The sequence below is a fragment of the Sycon ciliatum genome, chromosome 12, assembly GCF_964019385.1.
Source record: "Sycon ciliatum chromosome 12, ocSycCili1.1, whole genome shotgun sequence".
Taxonomy (NCBI): domain Eukaryota; kingdom Metazoa; phylum Porifera; class Calcarea; order Leucosolenida; family Sycettidae; genus Sycon; species Sycon ciliatum.
In genome coordinates this window covers 5,812,718-5,837,169 of record NC_088654.1, presented here as the reverse complement: position 1 = coordinate 5,837,169, position 24,452 = coordinate 5,812,718, and the positions used below count along the sequence as shown (strand labels likewise).

The following is a 24,452-nucleotide window of genomic DNA, read 5'->3' as shown; positions in this document are numbered from 1 at the left end:
CACGCGATCTCACCGTGCATCTTGCAATAAAATTCAAAAACTGCGCTCAGGCCTTCAGTCACTTTTGCATCAACAGTCGCACAAAAAATTATTGGTGGCGCAAGGAGAAGCTTGTCGTTTGGAGTGACAAGTGATCACCGCTGCTTTTCCTTGTCAGAGTCAACACTACACTTTGTTCTGCGGCCTTGGGAGTAGTGTTGGAGTAGAAATTGCTGAGGAGACGTCGCGGAGTAGCGTGCTTTCCTGCGCAGGTATGACTTTGGCCGTATTTCAGCATGGTCGAGTGGAAAAATTCAAAAAAGTTTATTTCAAGAAAACCCCAAAAGGAAGATGGGGGACATGTCCTCAGCGCTAGAAGAGGTGTTCTACTATCTGCCGGTGTATAGTTCTGGCCAATTGAGGACGTAGCTGGCTGTTTTGCCAGCGCTTGTAAATCGGCTATTTTCAAGACGATCATTTGTGGCGTCAGGGGGTGATGGACCTCGTCTTCTGGGATGCTGGCGTGGCTAAGCGGTACTGCTCCAGGAACTCTTCTAAGGTGAGGCAATGTTGGCTTGATGGAGTTTTGTTCATAGCTTGTTCGTATGCGCTGTGGCGTGACTCGTTTCTAGACCCATAAATAATGTGATATTTCGGCCATTTTTGAGGGGTATGCAAATTTCAAGGTTCCCTTCAGAAACTTTTTCAAGGGCTTTGCATAATCGATCCACACCCCAAAGGGAACCTACCTGCAAATTTTGAGCGAAATCGGAGAGATCCACTTGCACACATACTTTGGTATTCTCAGACATGCTCTCTTAAAAAGACCCGGACCATGAAGATGTTTCCTTTTCCCGGTTCACAACAAAAGATGACGTTTCTCACCATTGTGAACTTCCTTCCCACCACTGTATTCCAGGCTCCTGTTTGTTGACGGAACATATTCACAAGTCAACGTCAACTTCCAGCTGACTATCATTTCCAGTGCATACACACATAATTATCACATACACTTCTTCACTCTCTTCGGAAGCGGAAAGGCGGTTCTTGACCGTCGAATTTGTTTTCTTCACTCTCTTACATTTCATCTCTTCGTTACCTTGTTAAGGGGAAGAAACTCCCCTTACGGATTTGCAAAATAAAACAAAAGTTCAGTAAAAGAAGGTCAACAACTTCACTTTGTCATTTTCCATTTTATCAAGTGCATTGTGACTCATCCCATGGTGGTGTATTGTAGGAAGTAGCAAGGATCATTTGATTCGCGCCGCAGGTATTCACACCGAGATCATGGACAGAGAGGTTCTGCAAAACGAAAATGCGTACAAACTGTCGCCCTACGTCATGAAGTGAGAAATGTCGCACGAACTTTCGCAAAGCTTTGAACACGAAATGAACTTTCGTGGGAAATTTCGTGAGATCAGAACATGGTGTACGTGCACTTGGCATGTGCAAACTACGAAAATTTGCAGACCACAACGTTTGTGCGAAAATTCTTACACATTTTTGCAAGACCTGTCACGAAACTTCGTTCGAAATTTCGTTTTGCGGAACCTCTCTAATAGTTGTCCTTCGTGGCGTTCTACCAAAGTGTTGCCATTATCTGTTGCAGTTATTCTTGCAGTTGTTCTTGTCCAATTTCTTCTTCCAGCTGGTTGTGCAGTTCTGAAGCATTGAAGAAAAATTGAGAGGCCTTTTTCATCTGAACAACACTTACTTATGCAACGTGGTAAATTCTTCCAGATGCCATCCGGCCCGCAGGCCACTTCTTCCTTGAGGGTGTGAAGTTGATAGCCTGTCTCACATGTAACATGCAGATCCTTGCTAATGGATCGGTATCCGAGTAGATTGAGCTGCGCTTCATCAACTCTGCATTCTGCAAAGAGGAGGAAGAAAAACAGGCAGTTTTGTCAATTCGAAGACACGCTAAAACATTGAAATCGACTACACTGGAAGATGTCTGAGAAAAGATTTATCTTTACCTTTGGTACAGTCGATTTTTTGCACGGCGCCTGGGTGACTGAGTCTTAAAACGAGACTTATATTGTAACAGGACTTGCAACTAAAGGTGAAGTAGGCACCAGTTTGCACTTACCTGGGATACCTTCAATACAACGTAATTTATCGCCACTTCAACTCGTCGAGTGACGGAAACCCGTGAATGAAGTAAAAAGACGACAATCTGACAAAGTCATGCTGAACTTCATGCAATTTGTGCATTAGAACGACAGCACAGCAGCTCAGTTAGTGAGGGATAGAATTGCAATTCCGCCTAATAAAAGACTACAAGCAGCTATTCTCTGCTGCCGAATGTTGCTGCATCGGCCTCTTATTGAACTATTACAATTATTCATAAAAATCACCATGGAGTGCAGTAGAGCGTTTTTTAGCTCTGGTTTTCAGTGGGGTATTTTTGGTAAGGTGTGCCCATTGTGGCTAGACTTTGCAATAATGAGCCCAGGAGTTATCGGTGTAGATGTTCAAGACCAATTTGTCGATCCTAATCCAACTGCTGGCTCAATAACAGAGTCAAGCTCTCAAACTTCTATTGCGCAGCTCGTAGAATTGTTCCAAGCCAAACGAAGCGCAGCGGAAGACAGGGAGAAGAGGCTTGGGGTTTGCATAGACCTGTTGACTCAACAAGTACAATCTTTGACGCCGATGACCACCAATGCTACTTTGCATTCGGTTGAGTCAACATCAACTAGCTTGGCCGCCATTGCCAGTGCAGGCGCGAAGAAGAAACATAAGCGCACAGCAGAGTGGAAGCAACAACAGAAAAGACGGTACAACCTCTAGTACGTTGGCGTCGGTTGAGACCCCGCTTGGTTCAATCAGCGACTTTCAAACGGATTCAAATAGTGATTCCCACGGCACCAAGCATGGTTAGGTTACAGCTGGCGATGCAAGTGATCCGCTTTCCCATCTTCAAAAGTTTGAGGAATTGTCCGAAGATAGTGATTACAATGGTGCACAGTGGGAGGTCGTCGCATCGAAGAAAACCAACAGAGAGAAAGAGTGTCCTGTCCATAGGCGATTTAAAGAAGGATATGTCAGTTGGGCAGCTGGAAAACTTCCTTGTGAGCAGTGCGGATAGAGCTGGTGTCTCTGTTCGTGTCTACAGCTCCAAAGTTTTTTTCAAAGGCAGACTCGTGATCTGCACGGATTGTTATAAACTCTAGCACCAGCGGTTTTGTTCAACACCAAAGCTTCTGGCCCAATCCAGCGTACACCAGGCAGTGGAAGTTTGAAGGCAACAAGATGCCCCAACATGAATCCAATTATCCCGGCTCCAATTCCGTCGGCGACAAGTCTGTTGGGAATGGACAGGCTATGGACTGAATCATCACCCATGGAGCTGTCAGCAGCAATTGTGTTTCTGAACGTGTGTAGTTTGCGCACTAAAGTAGCTGAAGTCAAGGAGTTCATGTCCTCCACAGACATACATCTGTTTGGAATTGCAGAGACCTGGCTGAAATCTTCAGTAACTGATGGCGCGATTTCAATTCCTAACTATAATTCTATCGTTTCGTAAAGACCGCCAATTGCATGGTGGAGGTGTGTGTGTCTACTGTCATAAGTCGCTAGCAATACGTGGCAGGATGGACTTGGAATGTGAGACCTTAGAACTGGCCTGAGCTTGGCACTGGCGAGCAGAGAATACTTGTTGCATGTGAATACCGACCACCGAACATGCGTACTGCTTACTGGGAAGATTTCGAGGAGAACATTGATTATGCTTCCCAAGGTCGTCAATAATCTATTGTGCTTATTGGTGATCTGAATACAGTCTACTCGCGATAAGTCACGCACTTTTAAGTCACGCACTCGCGATAAGTCACGCACTTTTTCATCCAGGACACCCATCTCAAGAATTTTTTTATTTTTCGGGATTTTGCGGATTTCGTGGATTTCGTGAATATTTGCGAATGATGTGGTTTTCAATGATGGAGCTTGAATACTGTAAAGGTAAGAATATAATTATTATGTGCATATTGTATGAGAGCCTTCTCCCTCAGGATCACCCACGACAATCCAAGTTTGTCAGTCACAAATTTCTCCCTTCGAAGCAAAATATACTTCACTAGCCGCTCCTCAATTTTCCCGAACTGGGAACTTCTGTTGTGGACTCCTTGTGGACCAAACGGATTAGCATCGGCGAGTTTGCCAGCTTCAGCATCCCTCAGCCAGCCGCGGAACTGCGCCTCCGGAACATTGTTCAACTTTGCAAATTTTCGAGCAGACGTTTTCCACTCTCACGATAGAGACGAACCAAACGCAGTCGATCAGCCACTGTTCGCTGTTCTTTCGTTTTCTTATGAGAAGGCATCGTCAAGCAAAGGGAAACGAAGTGTTGCACGACGGAAACAGAAGTGCGTCTTGTCAAACCTCTACCAAAACTAACGGAACGACGTTACGTCGTTACTTGTCTTTCTCGATCATGCCTTCTTCATTATCGATCATGGCTTCACGCTGTGGTAGATCTACGTCTCGTGTACAGCAGTGTACAGTGTACCACAGTAGTGCACAGTCAGTGTTCAATACAGACTAGACAGTGTAACGACGTGCGCATGCAGCTCAGTGCTTGTACGCGTGTTCAGCACACATGTCCATATGCAGAAGAAAAAATGATGGCTGTACATATGCATGACGTGGTGCATAATGTAAGTCGCGCACTCGCGGTAAGTCGCGCATTTTCTGTTCCAGGACACTGTGCGTGACTTATCGCGAGTAGACTGTATTGACCTTGGCAACACGCAAACTGGTTCCCCGTACATCGCATCCTCGCCCGCTTTGGCTTACAGAACTACGTGAACACTCCTACCAGAGTCACGAGTCACTCACAATCTACCATAGACCTATTCCTGTCCACCACCCCCATTCAAGGTCCTACTGAAATTGTGTACCTGGATATCAGCAACCATTATGCTGTCCTAGCTCGTCTTCCTTGCAAATCTAGCTCAAGACGCCAGAGGGAAACAATAACAAAGAGCTGTTGCCTTCATCATGTTGATTGGAATACTTTTCAAGTTGACCTAGCCTCTACGCTGAATTCATCATTTAACGAGGATTCAATCGATAGCATGGCATGCTCTGTCACTGAAAAACCTCTATTTCATAGAGCAATGTGCTACAGCAGATCAGAAGAAGCTTTGGGCAGTCATGAACACCGTAACAGGCAGAACGAAGAGTCGGCACGCACCACAAGTAACTGTCACAGAGCTAAATGATGCATTTGGAGCCATTGTCCATGATCCCCATCAACCAGCCACATTGCCAATGCCAGCTGGCCCAACTGGCTCAGTGGGACTGACATCTTTCACTGCAGTTCAGATTCCTGATGTTTCCACGTGATTACAGTGCATCAACCCCACTAAAAGCTACAGCCTAAGTGTGAATTTATTTCACTTCTGCTTGCAAAGGTTGGGCTTAGGCTGTTAGATAGGTCGTCAAAACCTCGTTAGTTATGTCCAGTGGTTGTCTCTTGTTGTCGCACTAAATGTCAAGCTTATTGAGCTTTCTCGCACTGGCACCTTTGTGTCATTATTGCTATGTGTATAGGTCACGCATTTTCGCTGTTTACTTTAGCTATCTTCTTCTTTGCGCTGTTTTCCCACCTCCTTACTGTACTTAATCCACTGTTCCTGTTCCTTTTCCTTTGCCTGTATTTCACCTGATGAAAAGGCTTGAAAGTATACTTGTAAAACCAAAAAACTTTCAAGATATTCATAAAGAGCCTGACGTGTGTCCTTTTTTATGAGTATTGTCTCAGAGGAAACTGTTTACTGTTCATATTTGATCATATTCACCTATCACACTACTGTTATACTGTCGTAGTACGTTATTTTGTGTACGTCTTGTGTACGCCATGTTGGTGCATGCGCATGTTGCTGGGGTGGGAAAGCAGTCTTCGTCTTGAGTTCATGATGTCTTCGTCTTGAGTTTGTCATGTCTAGTTGTGTTTCGTCGGCGTGTCAATACAGACTCTTCTAAATGTAGTTATCGTCGTCTCTTTGTACAAGTGTGGAGATGGCACGGGACTGGGAGCAGGCAGAGAAAAGCGAGTTACAACATTGGTGGCAGCGGTGATAGAAATTTGTTGTCAACTTCTGGATTCGTCCTGCGTAGCCTTCGCTTCCAGTTTCCGATGTCATCTCCAGTCGTACTATCGTCACAGTTTTGTCCGTCTTGAAGAAGTTCGTCCGTCGTCTCCGTCCTTCATCATTCGTCTCTCCCGTCTCTTGGCAGTCGTCGTCACTGATGGTCCCGGACACGACGTAAAACTGTGCTCAGAAGAAAAGCTTAAAAAAAGAAGAAGGACGGATGGTCCCGGACACGACGTAAAACTGTGCCCAGAAGTGAGAATGTCGACGCTGAGCAGCTCTCCTGGAGATGGTGGACGACATGGCAGACGGCGTGAGGAGTTTCGCTGGTGAGAGGGTACGTGTGTTGTTGTGAACGTGAGGAGTATGTGAGTTTTGTATTTTCTGTTCTCCCAACATTTTTGTTCATTATTATTTGCTCTCCTCGAGGGTAAAGAGGCGCCCGCACAGCACGTGTGTTCAGTTCGTTTTTTTGATTTGCTCTTCTATGAGGATAACTAGAGGCCGCCACAGAGCCAGTGGATTCTGTTCTTTTTGTTATTCCTATGATTTGTGCTCTCACATTTTAGAATTTTTGCGTGATCGTGAGGTGGTGTGTTGAGTGAAGTAGTTAGAGTTTTTGAGGTTATCAGCTCCCAAACGTGTGACAGCGATCGTGGCTGGTGTTCTGGGTGGGCGGACAGAGTTTTTTAATAATCTGCAGTGCAGGCAGAGGTTTTATTTATGGGTGTGACTGGTATGGTATGATTGAGTGATTTGTGTGATCTTTTCCTCTTTTTACTCTGTTTATTATTAGAATCGAGGACGATTCTAATCTTGGGAGGGAGTTATGTTGTAGTACGTTATTTTGTGTACGCCGTGTGTACGTCATGTTGGTGCATGCGCATGTTGCTGTGGTGGGAAAAGCAGTCTTCGTCTTGAGTTCATGATGTCTTCGTCTTGAGTTCGTCATGTCTAGTTGTGTTTTGTCGTCGTGTCAATAAAGACTCTTCTAAATGTAGTTATCGTCGTCTCTTTGTACAAGTGTGGAGATGGCACGGGACTGGGAGCAGGTAGAGAAAAGCGAGTTACAACAATACTGCTATCATACTACAGTATTTCCCCGTAAGTTAGTTCTCCCCAATGACTTAGTACCGCCCTATAAAAAATACACTTTCCACTGCCGAGGTTATCACCTCGAAAGACAGTTCCCCCCGAAAGATAGTAAGTTCGTACCCGTCCTACATGTACAGACACCGTACAGTACATACATCATATGCACGGACACTAGAGTTGCGCAGGCCTCCCATTGCGTGTCATTTACCCCCGATAAAAAAGTACTCCCCGAAAGATAGTACCACCACCGAAAGTTAGTACTCATGTGGCTGCTAAGTTTGAAAGTTAGTACGTACTAACTTACGGGGAAATACCGTATCATACAGCCAAGTAGCTGTGGCATCATTTATGATCCAATGCCTGCACCTATGGTGAAGTAAAATAAGGGTAACATTTTTTATATTGCAACACCTCAAGACTCGGTTGAGAGACCAGTCAATGTGAGGAGAATAGCACTGAAGTTGCTTTTTTTCTTCCTATTATTCACAAACCCAACTCGTAAAATAAATAATTATGTGGACGAAAGCAAATAGGTACTAAGTAGGGGCTGAACTGGGGGGGGGGGGGGTTCCAATTGAAGCTGATGATGATAACACTTACCAATTATGCACAAGAACATCAAATTAGCGGGGTAGACATTGTCAGCGTAGGATCGCGAACTGATTACTCCATAATCTACATAGAAGATAGAGATGTCCCCAAATACTGCCCAATTTGGTCCCCACGCCAAGTCACTCCCGTTCAACGGTAGGTCCAGGGTTGAGTATGGCAGTGTTCCATTTCGCTTCTGACAATCAGATCTGATGGTCGCTACGGATACATGTCCTGTCCTGTCAATGGCGTACACGGATTCTCGTAACCAATGGAATGTTGCTGCAGAAGCAGATTTTGCAAAGCAAATTAATCAACAACGCAAAACAGATTATTGGATAAAATTTGTGCATTCCGCACAAGCCCACGTTTGTGCCAATCATTGACAGTGCTATTCTCCTGCGATATGATCAAAATACTGTCTTGTGCAGCATGTCATGCGATGGAATGGTTGCCAACAAGACATGCAATTGAATGGTTGACAACAAGACATGAAATGGATGGGTTGACAACAAGATATGAATTGGAATGTTTGTCAACAAGATATGAAATGGAATGGGTGCCAACAAGACTTGAAATGGATGGGTTGACAACAAGATATGAAATGGAATGTTTGTCACCAAGATATGAAATGGAATGGTTGTCAACAAGATCTGAAATGGAATGGTTGACAACAAGATATGCAATGGACTGGTTGTCAACAGGATCAGAAATGGAATGGTTGCCGACAAGACATGAGATGGATGGGTTGACAACAAGATATGAGATGGATGGGTTGACAACAAGGTATGAAATGGAATGGTTGTCAACAAGATCTGAAATGGAATGGTTGCCAACAACACATGCAATGGATGGGTTGACCACACGATATGAAATGGAATGGTTGTCAACAAGATAAGAAATGGAATGGTTACCATCAAAATATGATATGGATGGATTGACAACAAAATATGAAATGGAATGGTTGTCAACAAGATCTGAAATGGAATGGCTGCCAACAAGACATGAGATGGATGGGTTGACAACAACATATGAAATGGACTGGTTGGCAACAACATATGAAATGGAATGGTTGACAACAAGACATGCGATGGAATGGTTGACAACAATACATGAAATGGATGGGTTGACAGCAAGATATGAAATGAAATGGTTGTCAACAAGATCTGAAATGGAATGGTTGCCAACAAGAGATGAGATGGATGGGTTGACAACAAGATATGAAATGGATTGGTTGTCAACAAGATCTGATATGGAATTGTTGACAACAAGACATGAGATGGAATGGTTGACAACAAGAAGGAATGGCTGACAATCAGGTACCAGAAAGAAGGATTGATAAGAAGACATTCTTCCTGACCTCAAGACAACTTACGAACACATTTGTCAATCTTATGCCACCAGTGTACTAGTCCTATAATAGTCGTGCAGTACGGCGTGCCCTGTGGTACATTACTGTGGCCTGCTCTGCAAACAACAGACCCATCTCTGTAAACCTGCTGGTACGCTCCCAAAAGGTTATTGGCTCCATTGACCACGCAGTCTGGGAACACGGAAGAACATGAAAACGTACTGAAGTCGCCTAGAGGCTTAGGTGCTATCCGGCATTATCGATAATTTTCACGAAACGAAAAAGTGTACCGTATTTTACCGGTTATAAGTCGACCCCGGTTATGTAGTATGAACTCTTTTACGCACTTTACTTGTATGCATGCACGTGCCGTTGCGACACGTGTTCACGCCCACCATGTGGTCTTTACACTCCGAGCATGCGGGCCCCTCAGGTACGCATGTGAGGAACTGATCATGCTTGTTCTGGTTTTCGGGAGTTAGGAGTTTGTTTGCACGAAATGAAGTAGAAGCCTTTGCGGTGTGTGTAGTTCTGTTGTTGTCGGACCTGGATGGTTGCTGTGCGATACACCCAAAACAGGTTATAGGTAGACCCCCGTATCCAGAGGTCTTAATTATGTTTTTTAAGTTTTTGCCCAACGAAGCACTGCTAACTGCTCCCTGCTACTAACACATGAACAAATTACATAAACACTCCTCATTGGATTCTGAAACATCCAAATCCTTGAAAAAGGCAAATAAACTTGGTAAAAATGCATACACATGGTGCACTCGTGTATTCAGTGCAGGTTATTTTTGGAAGATACCGATAATTCCCGGTTATAAGTCGAATCCCGGTTGTAAGTCGACACCCACCTTTTCTCCTGCTATTTTCAGTCATAAAGGGTCGACTTATAACCGGAAAAATACGGTAGTTAGGACCCCCACCCACCCACCCACCTGAATGAAAAATAGATTTACTTGACAGCGAGAATACATTGATGTCTCTCATATCAATATTTTTCAAAAACGAAACTCCCCTTGACCCGCCCACCCATAAACGAAACTTTTTTCTCTTCGTGGGCACAAAACTCGTTCCCATGTGTTTTTTCTATTTTTACATTATAACTGGTTAAACAGGAAATGCTTTGAGAATCGAATCGCTAGTGTCACCCTGTAGACACGAGACTTTTTTATTTTTTTGTATTTATGGATTCTCCACAGGCCTTAGCCTAAATCGAGGGAGTCTCCGTCAACAGCTTATGAAGAAGAAGCTGAGGAGAAAAATAAAAATAGGAAATAGAATGATGCGGGGTGGTAGTAATATAACACAGTGCTCTATGACATCGCTACTCTACGTGGAAAGAAACCAGAGGGCTCATAACGGGTGATAGCAAAGTGTATGCGAACACTTTGATGTCCCAGTGCTGTACACTGCCCGCTGCCGCTTTCTCTACGTAGTATGACCAACTAGCTACAGTCAGCATGAACGCATCCATAATGAGTGTTTTACACAAAGTGTCTGTAGTCTTCGCTGGCAAACAGTGCCCAATACCTTAAAAAGGGGCAGAGCTTACCACACAGGGCAGAACAACAGAGACCAAAAATCCTTCTCGTGACTCCGAGTTTCGTGTTTCAAAAAACTTTGTTTCTGATGAGTGGTTTTTGAAACACGAAATTCGGAGTCACGAGACGGATTTTTGGTCTCTGTTGTTCTGCCCCGTGTAATGAGTGTCTTAGCAACTAAACTTGTCAACCAAATCCGCCATCGGTGGCTCGAGCAGTCCCAGTTTGGCACATCATGTGATGCCCACCAAGCAGTGACAGCTGCGACAGGCAGCGACAGCACGCAATTCAACATCTTGGGCTTCTGCAGGCTACAAGCATGTATGGCACCGAGTGTGCTTGCAGTGCAGAAACCGGCAACTCATTGGGTGAGAGATGTGTTTAGCGCTTTGCAAGACGTTGAACTTTGGACAAACATAGTCTTGCAATGTCATGCAAGAGTACACAACAGGCATTATTTTGTTTCACAAGCTCCACATGTTGCTTGCATATCCATGTGGCAATGTTGTGGATCGTTTCACAGAGCCAGGCACATTTTTGGTTTGTTTTATTTGAATTTGCAGGACCAAACAAGCAGAGATACTCAACAACAAGGTTGAGCCAGGAAAGGCACACGCACGATTCACATACTTCAATATTTGAAGTATTAATTACACCCATACTAAGTTGAGCCAGCACACGCAAAAGTCACCCTTAGTGACATATTTTTAGAAACTGAGATGACAGTGGATAAAGGCAGATGGATTTATGCAGAATTCAATGCAAAAAATGTTTGAAAATTCTTGAGTAAAACTTGAGTTACGGGTCTTAGAAAATAGAGCATTTTCCCTGATATATCGCACATCACACGAAAACAGAGAATGTTTGAAGTGCGTTTTTCTCAGTTTGAAGTGCGTGTCACTAAGGTCGATTTCCGCGTGCGCTGCCTCAATTATACTGCTGCTGATGTATCCAAGTAGAACTGAACAAAACATCATTGTACTAAACCAGGCGCATGTAGTCAGACTGCAAGAAGCCACCAAAGCCACACACCCAAGAATCTATGCATCTCACCTGCACGGTAACCGCTTGCAGGTGGATTGACTGCGCAGAACAATACAACAATACACAGAAGGTTCTTGGCGCGCTTTGTCTGTGCAGACGCCGAGACCACCAAGGTCGGCTGAGCACCAGGGCCCCGCCACCACTTTCCGCATTCATTCGGGAGCATAGTGGACTTAGTAAAAAAAGGAAAAAAGGAACTTTCTTTTAAAAGTCACATCTGCTAGCAAGGAAGAACCCTTGGTACATATGGAACTTGACTGGCGAACCATAAATCCATGCACCACACACAGCAACAACAGGTGATGGAGGGAAGAGCGTTCCAACGCCTCTTCACCCCGTGGCAAGTAGTCAAGAACAGAACAGTAAAGGGTGCTCTGGCAAGTAACATGTCACCACACTAATTACCTCTACCATTTCATGTGGACGTGTGCCAGCCTCCAATATGATGTAGACACTTGCTGGAACATAGACTCTGCCATCCTTCATGTATTAAAACAAACATGGCTGCTGGACTTAGGAGCCACTGCTTGAGGTTGTATGAATAACAGCAGCACGAGCATTAGAAATCTCTCCAATACTGTCTCAATGCCACACTCCGTTTGTGGGATCTTGATTCTAGATTAAAATCTTGGCTTTACCAAGGCTGTGTTTACATCAGAAATTTCAACTCGGGTTGAGTTCACCCCGGGTTGAAAGTCTGTACGATAGACGAAATAGGTGAGCGTTCACATGAAGACCGTTGACCGAATACTGATATGCCGCCAAAAGTCCACTTCTAGAGTCCTGTATGGTCACGTGAATATTTTCGCGCGAAATTATTTACATGTGCAGTGCTGTCCAAATCTGGCGCGAGATACACACAGAAGTACGTTAGTACGATTTCTCACTGTGGGTCAAGCACAATGCGTCATGTAAACGCGCCATTAATTTCGTGTACAAGGCGGGTTGAAATCCGACCCGGGTCGAACTCAATTCGGGTTGAAACCTCTCATGTAAACACAGCCCAAGCGAAACAAGCGACGAGGAGACAATAGTGGTAAAAATGGCAATAAATAAGCTCAATAAATATTGTTGAAAGTCACATGCAAGAAAAAGTTATGGAACTTAACTTTCATCATTTTTGGCTGTTGCCATGAGTGCACAATTGATCTTATTTATTGCCATTGAATCAAGAGAGGATTGATTTTTCACCATTAGCTTTTCAAAGGAGCTTGGGATTATTCTCTAGAGGAGAACTTGTTATATGGTCCAGGAAAATAGATGCCGTAAAGGTTCCCGCTATGGCCCTTGTAATTTGGGTATTTTAGCGATGCAATTTAGTGATATTTGGCGATGATTGCCATTGCGTTCCTGGTAGGGGTGAAACGATTAGTTCGAATATTCGAGTAGTCGTTCGAAAATTTCAAACGAGCGAGTATTCGAAATTTTGCACTCGATGTTTTGTTTTTTTGTTTTTTTAGTATTGGCATTCTATTTTTTCAAAAACTTCTGTTGTACCGCTCATCGACTGGTTGCATGCGTTATGCATGCATTTGAGTCAGTATTTTATGACATGGACGATGCGATCACCACGGCAAGTAACGTTAGTTTGTTATGAGATAATGAAAGTACTATTGTACTGGTGAAAATCGTTACTTTACACAAGACGTTGGCGGCTTTTGTTCTATGTTCACGGATAATTTCTTCCGAATTGGTCGAGAACTCACAAATCTAGTGCTATTGAATTTTGATAAAATACTCGAAATAATCGGATACTCGATCGAATATTATGAATGAGTGATCGAGTGGTCAAAAATTCTCAAAATAGATACTGTAATTTCACAAATTTTCGGTGTACTTTTATTTTCGGTACTTTCGGTGCATCTGTTTCATACCTAAAATTTCAATACACCGAACAAACACTAACACACATAATCCAATAGGGAACTGTTTCTCTGCACCGAAAATTACTGTTCACCTAACCTAGCCTGTTGCCCTCATACCGAAAATATTGAGCACCGTAAATTTCTGAAATTAGAGTACTCGTTTCACCCCTAGTTCCTGGATGTAGCCCTGATTCGATGTGGTAGTGATGTGAAGACAACTCAGGTAAGGTAATGTTGCCATAGCGGTGGTTTGTTCTTAGCTCCATTGTGGACACTGCACCAGCGCTCGTTTGGACCCAAAATCCAGTCGCATTTTGGGTCCATTTTGAGGTGCTCCCCAGTTCCAAGGCGTCCGTAAGTTATGCAACGAGACGTTCGATGGTTGTTGTAGACCCCAAAGGAAACCTACTTGCAAAATTTGAGCGAAATCGGAAAGATGACCCAGCCCTGCTTTTTTTTTAATTCTTATTTTTTTATTTTTTTATTCTTACTGGTTCAACCCTGCTTTTTCAAACGGTTTTATTGTAATAATAATATTTTTAATTTTTACCGCCCAGGACCACACAAAGTCCTTGGCTACAAAAAAATGAAAATCTCTCCAAATCTCTCCAAACCAAACTCCAAATTCCTTTCCAAATTTTCGCCCAAGAGGGCATCTTCAGGGATATGTGACTCCTATGAACAAAACAACAATATAACTACAGAAAAAGGTAATAATAATAACGTGGCAATATACCAGGAACATCATAACTAGTGCTAAGAATTGAGACTAACATTGTAGATAATGTCACATATTCAGAAACAAAAACAGAACCTACCCACAATATCGCACGCCAGGTAATAGCCTAAAACAAATGTCTCAACTTGCAAGATCTCAAGTCAGGTGATGATGGGTCAGCGTGAAGTGTATGTCTCAACTGGTGTGATTGCCAATTAGATGTGCAGGTGACGAGGCCAGAAAGAGAGAGAAAGAGAGAGAGAGAGACAGAGGAAGAGAAAGAAAGTGTGCGTATGCATGTGTTTGTGTGTGTGTGTGTGTGTGTGTGTGTGTGTGTGTGAGCGTGCGTGTGTGCGTGCACGTGTGTGTGTGTGTGTGTGTGTGTGTGTGTGTGTGTGTGTGTGTGTGTGTGTGTGTGTGTGCGTGAGTGCGAGCCTCACGGGTGGTAATTGCATCCATTCGATGAGATGGTCTTGCCCCAGTAACCATGAAAGGAATTTGAAGTTTGGTTTGGATAGATTTGGAGAGATTTTCATTTTTTTGTAGCCAAGGACTTTGTGCGGCCGTGGGCGGTAACAATTAAAATCATGACAAGGCTTCAGAGGAGTCACGCCATTCTTATTAATAATAATACTACTAATAATAAATAAATAAATACAGTATACTAGTAATCAATCAGTACAATGCAAAGAAACCGCTAGAAGCAGTATGCGTAGTAGTCTACGGCCAAGATACCAGAAACCGTATCAAACTCAGCACGGGGTCGAGGTACTAAAACGATTACCAAACTAAGTCAAGAATTGACCATTACATCCCTAGCCCCGGCCAACCCAATTCTTCCTCGCTATTTCTCCTCCTTCGCACATTTTATCTCTTACTGGCCTCTGGATATCGTCAGAATAAATATTCGAAACATGTCCTGGTCCTCCACTTACGTTCGCAGATTGGGAAGTTGACCCAGTTTCCCTGGTGGCAATAGACGCGCTCTGGATTTTTCAGTGTGTGACCTGGTTTACACTGTGCTGAACCATTCTCGGGAATATTGAGAACACCTGTGCTATCCACCGTCGCAGCATAATTACATATTCCTAATTGAGTTAACAGAGATCAGCACAGCATGCACAACAGCGATGATTGGGCAACAGCTGCATACACATTAGCTTTTATATTATTTGGACAAGTTACTGGGTGCGATGCGCATTAATTTCCACAGCAGCAAGCGGACACATATGCCGCATTGGATATGAAGACCCTTGGTGTGCTTCAGCAAAGATCTTTCTTTGCACGCTTGAGCAAGTCAATGCATGGGTAGTATGCCCAGCAGTCAGCTTTGTGACTTGCAACTCGAACTTTGCACTGAATGATCACCAGAAAGTTAGCGATATACCTTATTCGATAACGTGATTTTTGGACTCGCCTCCAGGGAGTTGTCGTAAGTTGGGGCCCTCGTACGTGAAATGAGTCGCAAGAAATGCCCAGTTGGTACAAGGGAATAGTAAAATACCGGTATTTTTCTACTCCTATGTTCCCACGCCGAGTCCACTGTGCACTGAGTGCACGTCTTTTGCCACTCCCTGGTTCCCGGGACCCCGGTTCACGTGATTGTGACGTTTATCGTATTATAAAGGTATATTATTGTATATTATTGTACAGCATTGCATGAATCGGCCTCTCAGGCATTCGGCATATGCAGTCGCCCACAACAACTGATCAAGACATCTGATCCTACCATTCGGACACTATCCGAACAACAGAAGCAGCTGCACATTTTAATCAACAGAGAAAACAATAAGGACAAGAGACAAGCACTGAAATCAAATCGGAATAAGGTGCTGCAGAAAATTCGATCTCTCCTAAAGACCCAAGAAGACCAGTTCTGGCAGGACAAAGCCAACGCTGTTGACGCCAGGAGACCTGACGCCAGATCCTATTTCAGCGCAATCCGACAGCTGCGTGATCTGCGTGGGGGCAAGAAGTCTCATCGTATTCAGCTGGCCAATGAGGATGGAGAGATCGTAACTGGTCTACAGTGGAACTTGGACAAGTTCCGGGAGTATTTCTCATCAGTATTCTACAACTCTGACCTGCCCACGGACCTAGTAACCGAACAAGTGGTGTCTGAACCCCCTTCACAATTGAGGAGGTCAAGGCAGCTATTCTCAGTCAACGAACAAAGGGAGCCGCTGGGTGTGATTGGATAAGTGCAGCGATGCTGAAATCCGCCATGGACATCATCAGAACATGGTTAGCAAACCTCTTCAATGCTGTGCGGATCCTATGCCATTGCCCGAAACGATTTGAGATGCGGAGTGTTGATGCCAATTTACAAGCCTGGTAAGCATATGGGAATACCAAAGAGCTACCGACCCATCACGCTATTATCTGTGGTGAGGAAAGTGCTGACATGTATTCTGAACCGTCGAACGCGGACAGCAGCAGCAGACAGCTACGTAAGGGAGTCTCAAGCAGGATTCAGACCAGGCCGCTCAACAGCAGACGGTGTGTTCTATTCAAGAATGCTGTGTGAACGCGCAATGCTTGGTGATTGGTCATACTCAGCAGCGCTGCTGGACTTTTGTGGTGCATTCGACACCCTGGTTAGGAGTACAGCGCTGGACAGGATGACGGTGGCGGGGGCGCAGACATCGACTGTATCAGCATTGATCTCAAACACAACAGCCAGAGTAAAAATTTCCAGCCAGCTTGGAGAGGCCTTCCCCACGAACATTGGAGTCGTGCAAGGTGACCCGCTATCGCCCACTATGTTCAATATGTATGCCGAAGGAGCCATGTGGAAGATCGATGCAGTTAGTAGCCTTGCAAGAACTCAAGATGTACCCTCACCTTCAACACAATACGCAGATGATACAACTATGCACGCACCATCGAGGAGTGCTGTGGAGACCATGGTAGCCACATGTGAGCCGATCTTCAAAGAAGACAACCTCAACCTTAATGTACAAAAAACCGTATATTTAACTGCTTCCCGTACTGATGCATCGTGGAAAACGGCCAAGCTCCTTGGTTCCTTGCTGGACTCCACGGAGGATGTGGCAGCCAGGATCGGTGCAGCGAACCGAGCATTCGGCTCGATAGCATGGAAGCGGCATTGCCTGGACTCACGGCTTTGCATGTTCTCGGTTCTCATTGTTCCAGTGCTGCTGTATAACTGCGGGCTGTGGACCCTCACGAAGCGACAGGATGAACAGCTAGATGTATGGCAGAGAAGAAAGCTCCGTTGTATCTTCGGAGTCCACTACCCGCACTGCATATCCAAACAAATCCTGTATGAAAAATCACAACAGCAACCAATCAGTAGGGTCTGCAAGAGAAGACGTCTCCTATGGTTCGGCCATGTTGTTCGGGAAGGTCCGGGCACGGCTTCCTATGGCGCGCTAACCATGGCCATCGACACGTGAAAGATCAAGCGTCCACGAGGACGACCGAGGCTTCGGTGGATTGATGTGGTGAAATCCGACATCTCCCCTCTCGGACACACGCTCGAGGATTGCCTCGACACTGCACGGGACAAAACGCTATGGCTGGACTTCATTGACAAATGTACATCGGTGTAAAAAAAGGCATGTACTTGTCATGTGCTAGAACCTGTATATGTTTTTTCGTATGCTACTCTAATTTCAGAAATTTTCGGTGCTCAATATTTTCGGTATGAGGGCAAAAGGCCAGGTTAGGTGAACAGAAATTTTCGGTACAGGGAAGCTGTTCCCTATTGGATTATGTGTGTTAGTGTTTGTTCGGTGTATTGAAATTTTAGGTATGAAGCAGATGCACCGAAAGTACCGAAAATAAAAGTACACCGAAATTTTGTGAAATTAGAGTATTCTTCCTGCTGCAATCTATTTCATGATGAGACAGTTGACAGATGCGTGGAACTCATTATTTGGGAGACATGCGACCTGTATTATTATGAGTCTTTATTCCACTCCAAATTGAAAATACAAAATAAAAATTGGAGGTATTACACTAACTCACCAGACTTATCATAGCCAAAGGTAAGCAGCATGGAATAATATATGGAAAAAATAAGGTAGAGAGAGAGGAAGGGAGAAAGGCGCATGTACCATCACAGGCATTAAAGCTCAGAGGTATCATGGCAACAGGTATTGCAGAAAGGGGAGCATCAGAAGTTGGCGAAAAATTCAGGCCGGCAAAGCTCATCACTGGGCACAACTTCCAATGCGCACCCACAGAAAGATCAAATACGAATACCCACAGAAATACCACAGTGTTTCAATTACAAACTAAAACGAATACAATAACATACAGAGCATAAAAAGCCCACCAGGGACAGCGAAGAGCCCTATGCTGCACCCAAAACAGATCTTAGAATGGCCATCGAGCCAAGGATAGCAGCCTGCTGCAGTTCATGAAGGTGCCGCTCTTCTCCACATAGCTGCTTAATTGAGGTAGCCGCTTCCTTCGTCAGGCCACCAAGAGCACCAACTATGATGGGCACTACGGACACTGCCTCTCGCTGCCAAATCTGCCCAATTTCCACAGCGAGGGGCAAGTACTTCGCTCTCTTTTCAGCATGTTTTAGTGTTACTCTATGATCCAGTGGCACACTGACATCAATAAGTTGAACTGACTTGCCATCGTCCCACACAAGATCCGGCCGATTTGCTCCAACCATCCTATCTGTAGGGATTGGCATTTCCCACATTAACTTACGGCCTTCACTATCCTCGACGTAGTGTGGCAAGTGGCCAGGGGGAGCAGGAGATACCAGTCTGTAGCGATGACAGAGTGCCCGGTGGACTATAGCGGCAAGACGATTATGGCGAGTAATGTATGCCGTCCGTGCCAACACGGGGCAGCATGCCAAAATATGGTCAACAGTCTCCCCCGTACCTCCACACAAACGGCACACGTCCACCACGGAAGTGTCGCCAATAACCGATCTTTGGTAGTTCCTGGTATTAACCACCTGATCCTGAGCAGCAAATACGGATGACTCAGTGGATGGACGCAATGTTGGAGACTTTATTATTATTATTATTATTATTTGCAATAAAACGATGAAAATATGAAGAAATGGTGTAGGGAAAAAATATATGGATTCAAACAAGTTTTCGTACAACACTCATCAGGAATCGTCGTTGTACTAAAGGACACTGAAACAAAAAATTGAACTATTATAGAAAATCTAAGTTAGAGAAATAACACTAAGAGCAACAACAGTGAAAATACAAGTGTGAATTTTAACAATCAAAGCGAGAAATGAACAAAGGAGAAAGGAAGGAAAGACAACGTGATAACACATAACAGCAAAACATTACACCTAGAACATTAACGGCCAAGCTTGGCCGCACTAAACACGACACGTTACTTGAACAATTTCAACCCAATTTTACTATCTGTACACACAAATTAGGCTTGTACAGACGCTGATAGATAGCTTCCAACACTTTTAACTGTAGTCCATAACCATGACGACCACGGCACAATACAGTGAACGAAGAGTCGGAATACGAATTGCAACAATCAGGACTAGCTAGCAGATGATTGTACACTGAAGACTTCCTACCACGAAACCTACGCACAACACTAACACTCTCACCGGCATTCTCACCATCACTCCCATCACTGCTCTCCGACTCACTTCTCATTCCGCCGTCCGTTCCATCCTCCGCTTCCTCTGTACTCTCTCTGCCTCGTCCATCCCGCCTGACCGGGTCCATTGAACTCAACTCGGTCGTCACCCTGCTATCACGTCCCTCCTTTCGCCCTTGTCCGCTGAGTGCGTAGCTTATGTTGTAGTTGGCTGTTGATCGTCTTGGTCTTTCAATTATGGGCTTGGATGGTGGATTAGTTGTGGTTGCTGTAGATTGCGTTGTTGGTGTTGGTGTGGGAGCTACTGATATGCAAGGTGGGTCTTTTTGAGTCGGCATTTGTAGTGTTAATGCAGCTGTCAGTGTTGCTCGCGGTCTACATGGTCCTTCGTCTTAATCTCAGAGTCGTTGGTTCGGCCACAAACATTGGGCGCTACTGTTGCAAGAAAATAGAGGGATTGGTGTGCATGATTTAAACCCATTACTCCTGTCTTTACTTAACAGTGGTCCGCCGAACAGGCTACCGGTGATTGCAAACACCAACGGACTCCTTCTTGCCGCGCTTACCCCTAAAGCAATAATTCTAGCATGTCAATGATATGTTTTCTGGTCAAAGCTCGCCATTTAAGTTTCTTGAACACTAACGTCTCTTGGTCTCATGATTGCAGGCAGGAAAGCAGACACTAACACAAACCATTACTGATACTTGAGAGTTCATACTACTTACTGGCTAAACAGGCAAATGGAAGCTCCCTCGAACTATTCCTGGCCTCACTATGTCCTAGCTGGTTGCCATTCACCTCAAAGGCATAATGATTATCAAAAGACACTTGATCGGACTGTCGAGACCAGAACAGGCCTTTGGCGGCGGCAGCACCAAGTTTCTTGAGCACAATGGAGAGAGTCTCCACTTCAAAAGCATTTTGAAAGTTCAACAGTCTTGCATCATATCCATACGTATCGATGCAGTGTTTGGTGGCATTGTAATTACTCATCTCCAGCAGATTACGGGAAAAGGGGATTGTTGGCACAACGACATACAGATCATTCTTGTGGTACTGAGATGCAGCTGAATAGGGGAATTACAAACAGAGAAAGAAGGGGCATCAGCAGCACGCTCTGACAAACTTGAGCCATCAAATGTTGAATATGCTATGCTTGGATGACCACTACACCATAGCTTAGTGGTAGAGTATAGCTGGTTATCAGCGACGGTCCCTGGTTCGAGTCCCGGTGGTGACTGGCATTTGTTTTCTCCAAACATTTCCCGTCTGAGACTCCCCAAACTAATGTGTACCCCCTGGTATATATCCTTATTATTTTATCAGTGTCAATAAGAGTGCATACACAATAGTATGCAACTGTGGTTATGGGTGAGTGTGCGGCGCACTGCCTTCATTAGGTAACTTGCCTTCATCACGCTCTGAAAGCATGCAATCAAACTCAGAATTTCTCGTACGAGCCAATCTGGTTTTGCTCGATTCGTTCCAGTACCTACGCCATCTCTAAATTTTGGCGCGTGAACTCCAGTTCCATACGAAAGTTCATTTCAAACCAGAGGGAAAGTGCGGTGTTTGATTTTCCACAGTGCGGGGGCTGCAGCTGAATGGTGTAATGAAGGCAGCGCGCCGCGTATCTGGCCCATAGAAAAGAGATCACAGTTGCATACTCTTGATTATGGACTCTTGGTGTCAACCATATTCCTTTCAGGGGTGTCGCACACGGTATTAATCGTAACACTATTTGCCCCAGGTACCCCGTTAATCAATAAAATGCACTGATCCGGGCTCCAAATTTCCAAAATTTTCGGCTCAGCCATCCTTCCCTCATGAGTAAATACTTAAGTACTTCAAATGGCTTACCGCACCACAAAAATAACTTCCGACGCCCCTACCTTTCTCGCCCGGAAATAATGATATTTCCCCTAGCAAAAAGGGTGAACTCCCTGAAACACTGGGCATTGAGTAGGGAGAGGGGTTTTCTTGCAGGTTTGCCCAGCGAAAGCTAGATGGACTTCTCTCGTGCTCAGGATGGCAGTCATAAGTCAGTCAATTGTCATATCAAATCAGCAGGAAAAGATCCAACATCGGAGGCCATGCAAAATTCCCTAGTAAATAGCAGGAAATCTTTCGAACTTAAAGGGGAACTCCGGTCCAAAATCACCCCCATTTTTTATTGCGGAATCCATTAGAGTATGTCGTAAGTGGAAAATGGCGAAAACCGGAAGCTTCTACGACAAGGATAACATACCTAAATTACCAATTGCAATTTTCCATATTTGGCACGAGGGGGGCTCCGCCCACCCTGTGACGTAAAACGTTCTCACTGACCTCCAATTTTTTTATTCAAATGGTAGACCTGCAGAAATTTTGAAAAAAGGTATTCACTGTTTTTTCTTCAATCAATAACCCTTGTACTAGTATTCATTCGATCATCACGTTGGAGGAAGAGGAGACCACGGGAGGTGTGGAGGTGGACGCCACTTCGGATTCAACAACACCGAGGCCTTTTAGGTTCGAGCCGAAGCGCGCATCAGCGTCTGCGAAACTGTCTACAAGTAATATTTCTGAGACTACAAAACAGATGAACGTGAAGAGAACGCTTTGGTTGCAAGTGCTCGCGTGAGAAGCACTGCTTGATGCCGTTGCGGACAATGCAGCCTGATGTGGAGCGAGGTCGAGTCGACTTGTTGCTGGGAGGTTCCTGCAGCTTTCAGTAAACGCGGCGAGCAGGATGGGCTGCAGTGCGTCACGCAGCACTCAGAGTTTGCTGTTGTTTGCCTGCAAAAATCAGTGCTCGAGGTGGCATTGCTTTCCTTCGAAGAATTTCGGGCAAGGTGTGGACCGTGGTCAAACAGGTGAGGATTCACTGAATCGGTTTCATTATTTTCTTTCTTTCCATGTTTCATGTACCGGTACAAAGTAGATGGGAAGTGTTGTGCAATGATTTTGTGTACAGTATTCAAATTCACCAACTTCCATCACACAATCATGAAGTTCTATTGCACCCATGCTCATATAATTATACTGGTACAACGATGTTTTTCATTCATACTATTCCTAGCACTGTAAGTGTTTCAACTGTGTGTAAAAGTGATGTAAATTTGAAAAAAGGCCAAACTCTTTAGTATAGTAGCCCATAGAAATATTAACTCGAATCCGAAACTATTTACACTGAATCCATTTACTTTTACACAATCATGAAGACACTCGTGGTATGTGTATCTACATCTCTCCAACTGTTTTGTGCAGGATTTGGAGACATGTGGCGTATAGACAATACACATGGTTCACCCATGGATACTTTGAACGCAAGCAGCGGCGTGTGATACCGTCTTGCGTGGTATCGAAGATAAAGCAGCTGTACCCAGAAGCCAATGCAGATGCGCACTGGGGCTTTGAGGAAGCAGTTGGACATGATGATGATGATGATGATAATGCTTCTTGGCCTGGTTGACGTTCACATAATCATTGGTACATGTGCATGCAGAATGTAGAAAACAGTTGACAGACACGATTTATAACTATTCTTGACTCGGGCAATATTTGTGTTTTCGGGTGGGCGCATGCTTTGCACCAATGCAGCTGCATGAACAATCTGGTAAAGTTGACAGATACAATGGCACAAGACTGTACTGTGTTCGGGAGCATGGGGTTGTGCCGGTGCCGTGGCGAATGCCGAGAATGGTTGTATGCACATCGTTCAACAGGTCCTTCAAGAAGTTGCAGGACATTGTCGTGCAGCTTCTTGGCCACTTTGTGCTCTTGGTGTATTCCAGCCTGTACCTGAGCACACCCTCCTTGGTTTTGGCGTGCGCTCTCCCTATATTGGCATTGTGGGACAGACATGCCGACTGTACCCGTGCTCTCATGCCATTGTACGAAAAGTGGACACGTCTTGGTGCCCACTTCAGTATGACAGCATGGAAATTTTCCAGACTACAAATCATACTGTACCTTGTATTTGTGGCAGTGTAGCTGCAACCGGAAAGTAACGCAATGGAAACTTACAGATAAAGAGAACCGAAATAACACACATGATAACGTTCCATGTACATTCCATCAATTCTCGACTTCACTGACTAGGATTTTGAGTAGAGGACTTTGAGTAGGACTGTACTCTGTAGTCGTTTAGAGCTACGTTCTGGACGGCACAAAATCATGCCGTTCACTTACCTCATCGTGCTCACGTTCCTGGAAGTAAATCGAAGATGGTCTGCTTTTGCTGGCAGCAGAGGTAGAGGAGCTACTAACTATTAGTATGACATGCACCGCCAAGTTTCAGGATGGCAGAGACCCTGGCTTCAAGCGTCGCTGCTGCTTCTGCTTATAGCCACCAATGCTTTGTGCAAACTCTTGTTGGAAATCTCTTTCATAGCACATCTCAGTGAAATGCTCAGTGCAGACACGATTATTTTTCGTCGGAGAAAAATCCTTCTAACATACTCTCCATAGCCAAGCTGTCGTCAGGTTCGCGTCAGCCAGAGGAAAGCCATGCTACGACAGCCCGCAGGCGCCTCTTTCTTCGTGACATTGTCGCATCCAGAGACGCAGCAGCGAGTCGTGACAATAAATCGGGCATGGCACAGAAC

At 44.7% G+C, this 24,452-nt stretch overlaps 1 protein-coding gene and 1 long non-coding RNA gene across 2 annotated transcripts in view; one reads left to right on the top strand and one right to left on the bottom strand.

The window, feature by feature from the left end:
- Positions 1–24,452, bottom strand: part of LOC135827895 (uncharacterized) — a 30,946-nt gene that overhangs the window by 3,031 nt on the left and 3,463 nt on the right. The window contains exons 3-8 of the mRNA XM_065340333.1: positions 20,589–20,930; positions 15,224–15,376; positions 11,715–11,744; positions 9,142–9,309; positions 7,776–8,048; positions 1,694–1,852 (exon numbers count right to left, since the gene is read on the bottom strand). Coding sequence (XP_065196405.1) covers positions 1,694–1,852; positions 7,776–8,048; positions 9,142–9,309; positions 11,715–11,744; positions 15,224–15,376; positions 20,589–20,930 — 1,125 coding nt within the window. The remainder of the gene's footprint in view (positions 1–1,693; positions 1,853–7,775; positions 8,049–9,141; positions 9,310–11,714; positions 11,745–15,223; positions 15,377–20,588; positions 20,931–24,452) is intronic.
- LOC135828415 (uncharacterized) lies at positions 22,290–23,490 on the top strand. Its single transcript, XR_010555659.1, has 2 exons — positions 22,290–22,718; positions 23,113–23,490. It is a non-coding gene; the product is annotated as an uncharacterized LOC135828415 (long non-coding RNA).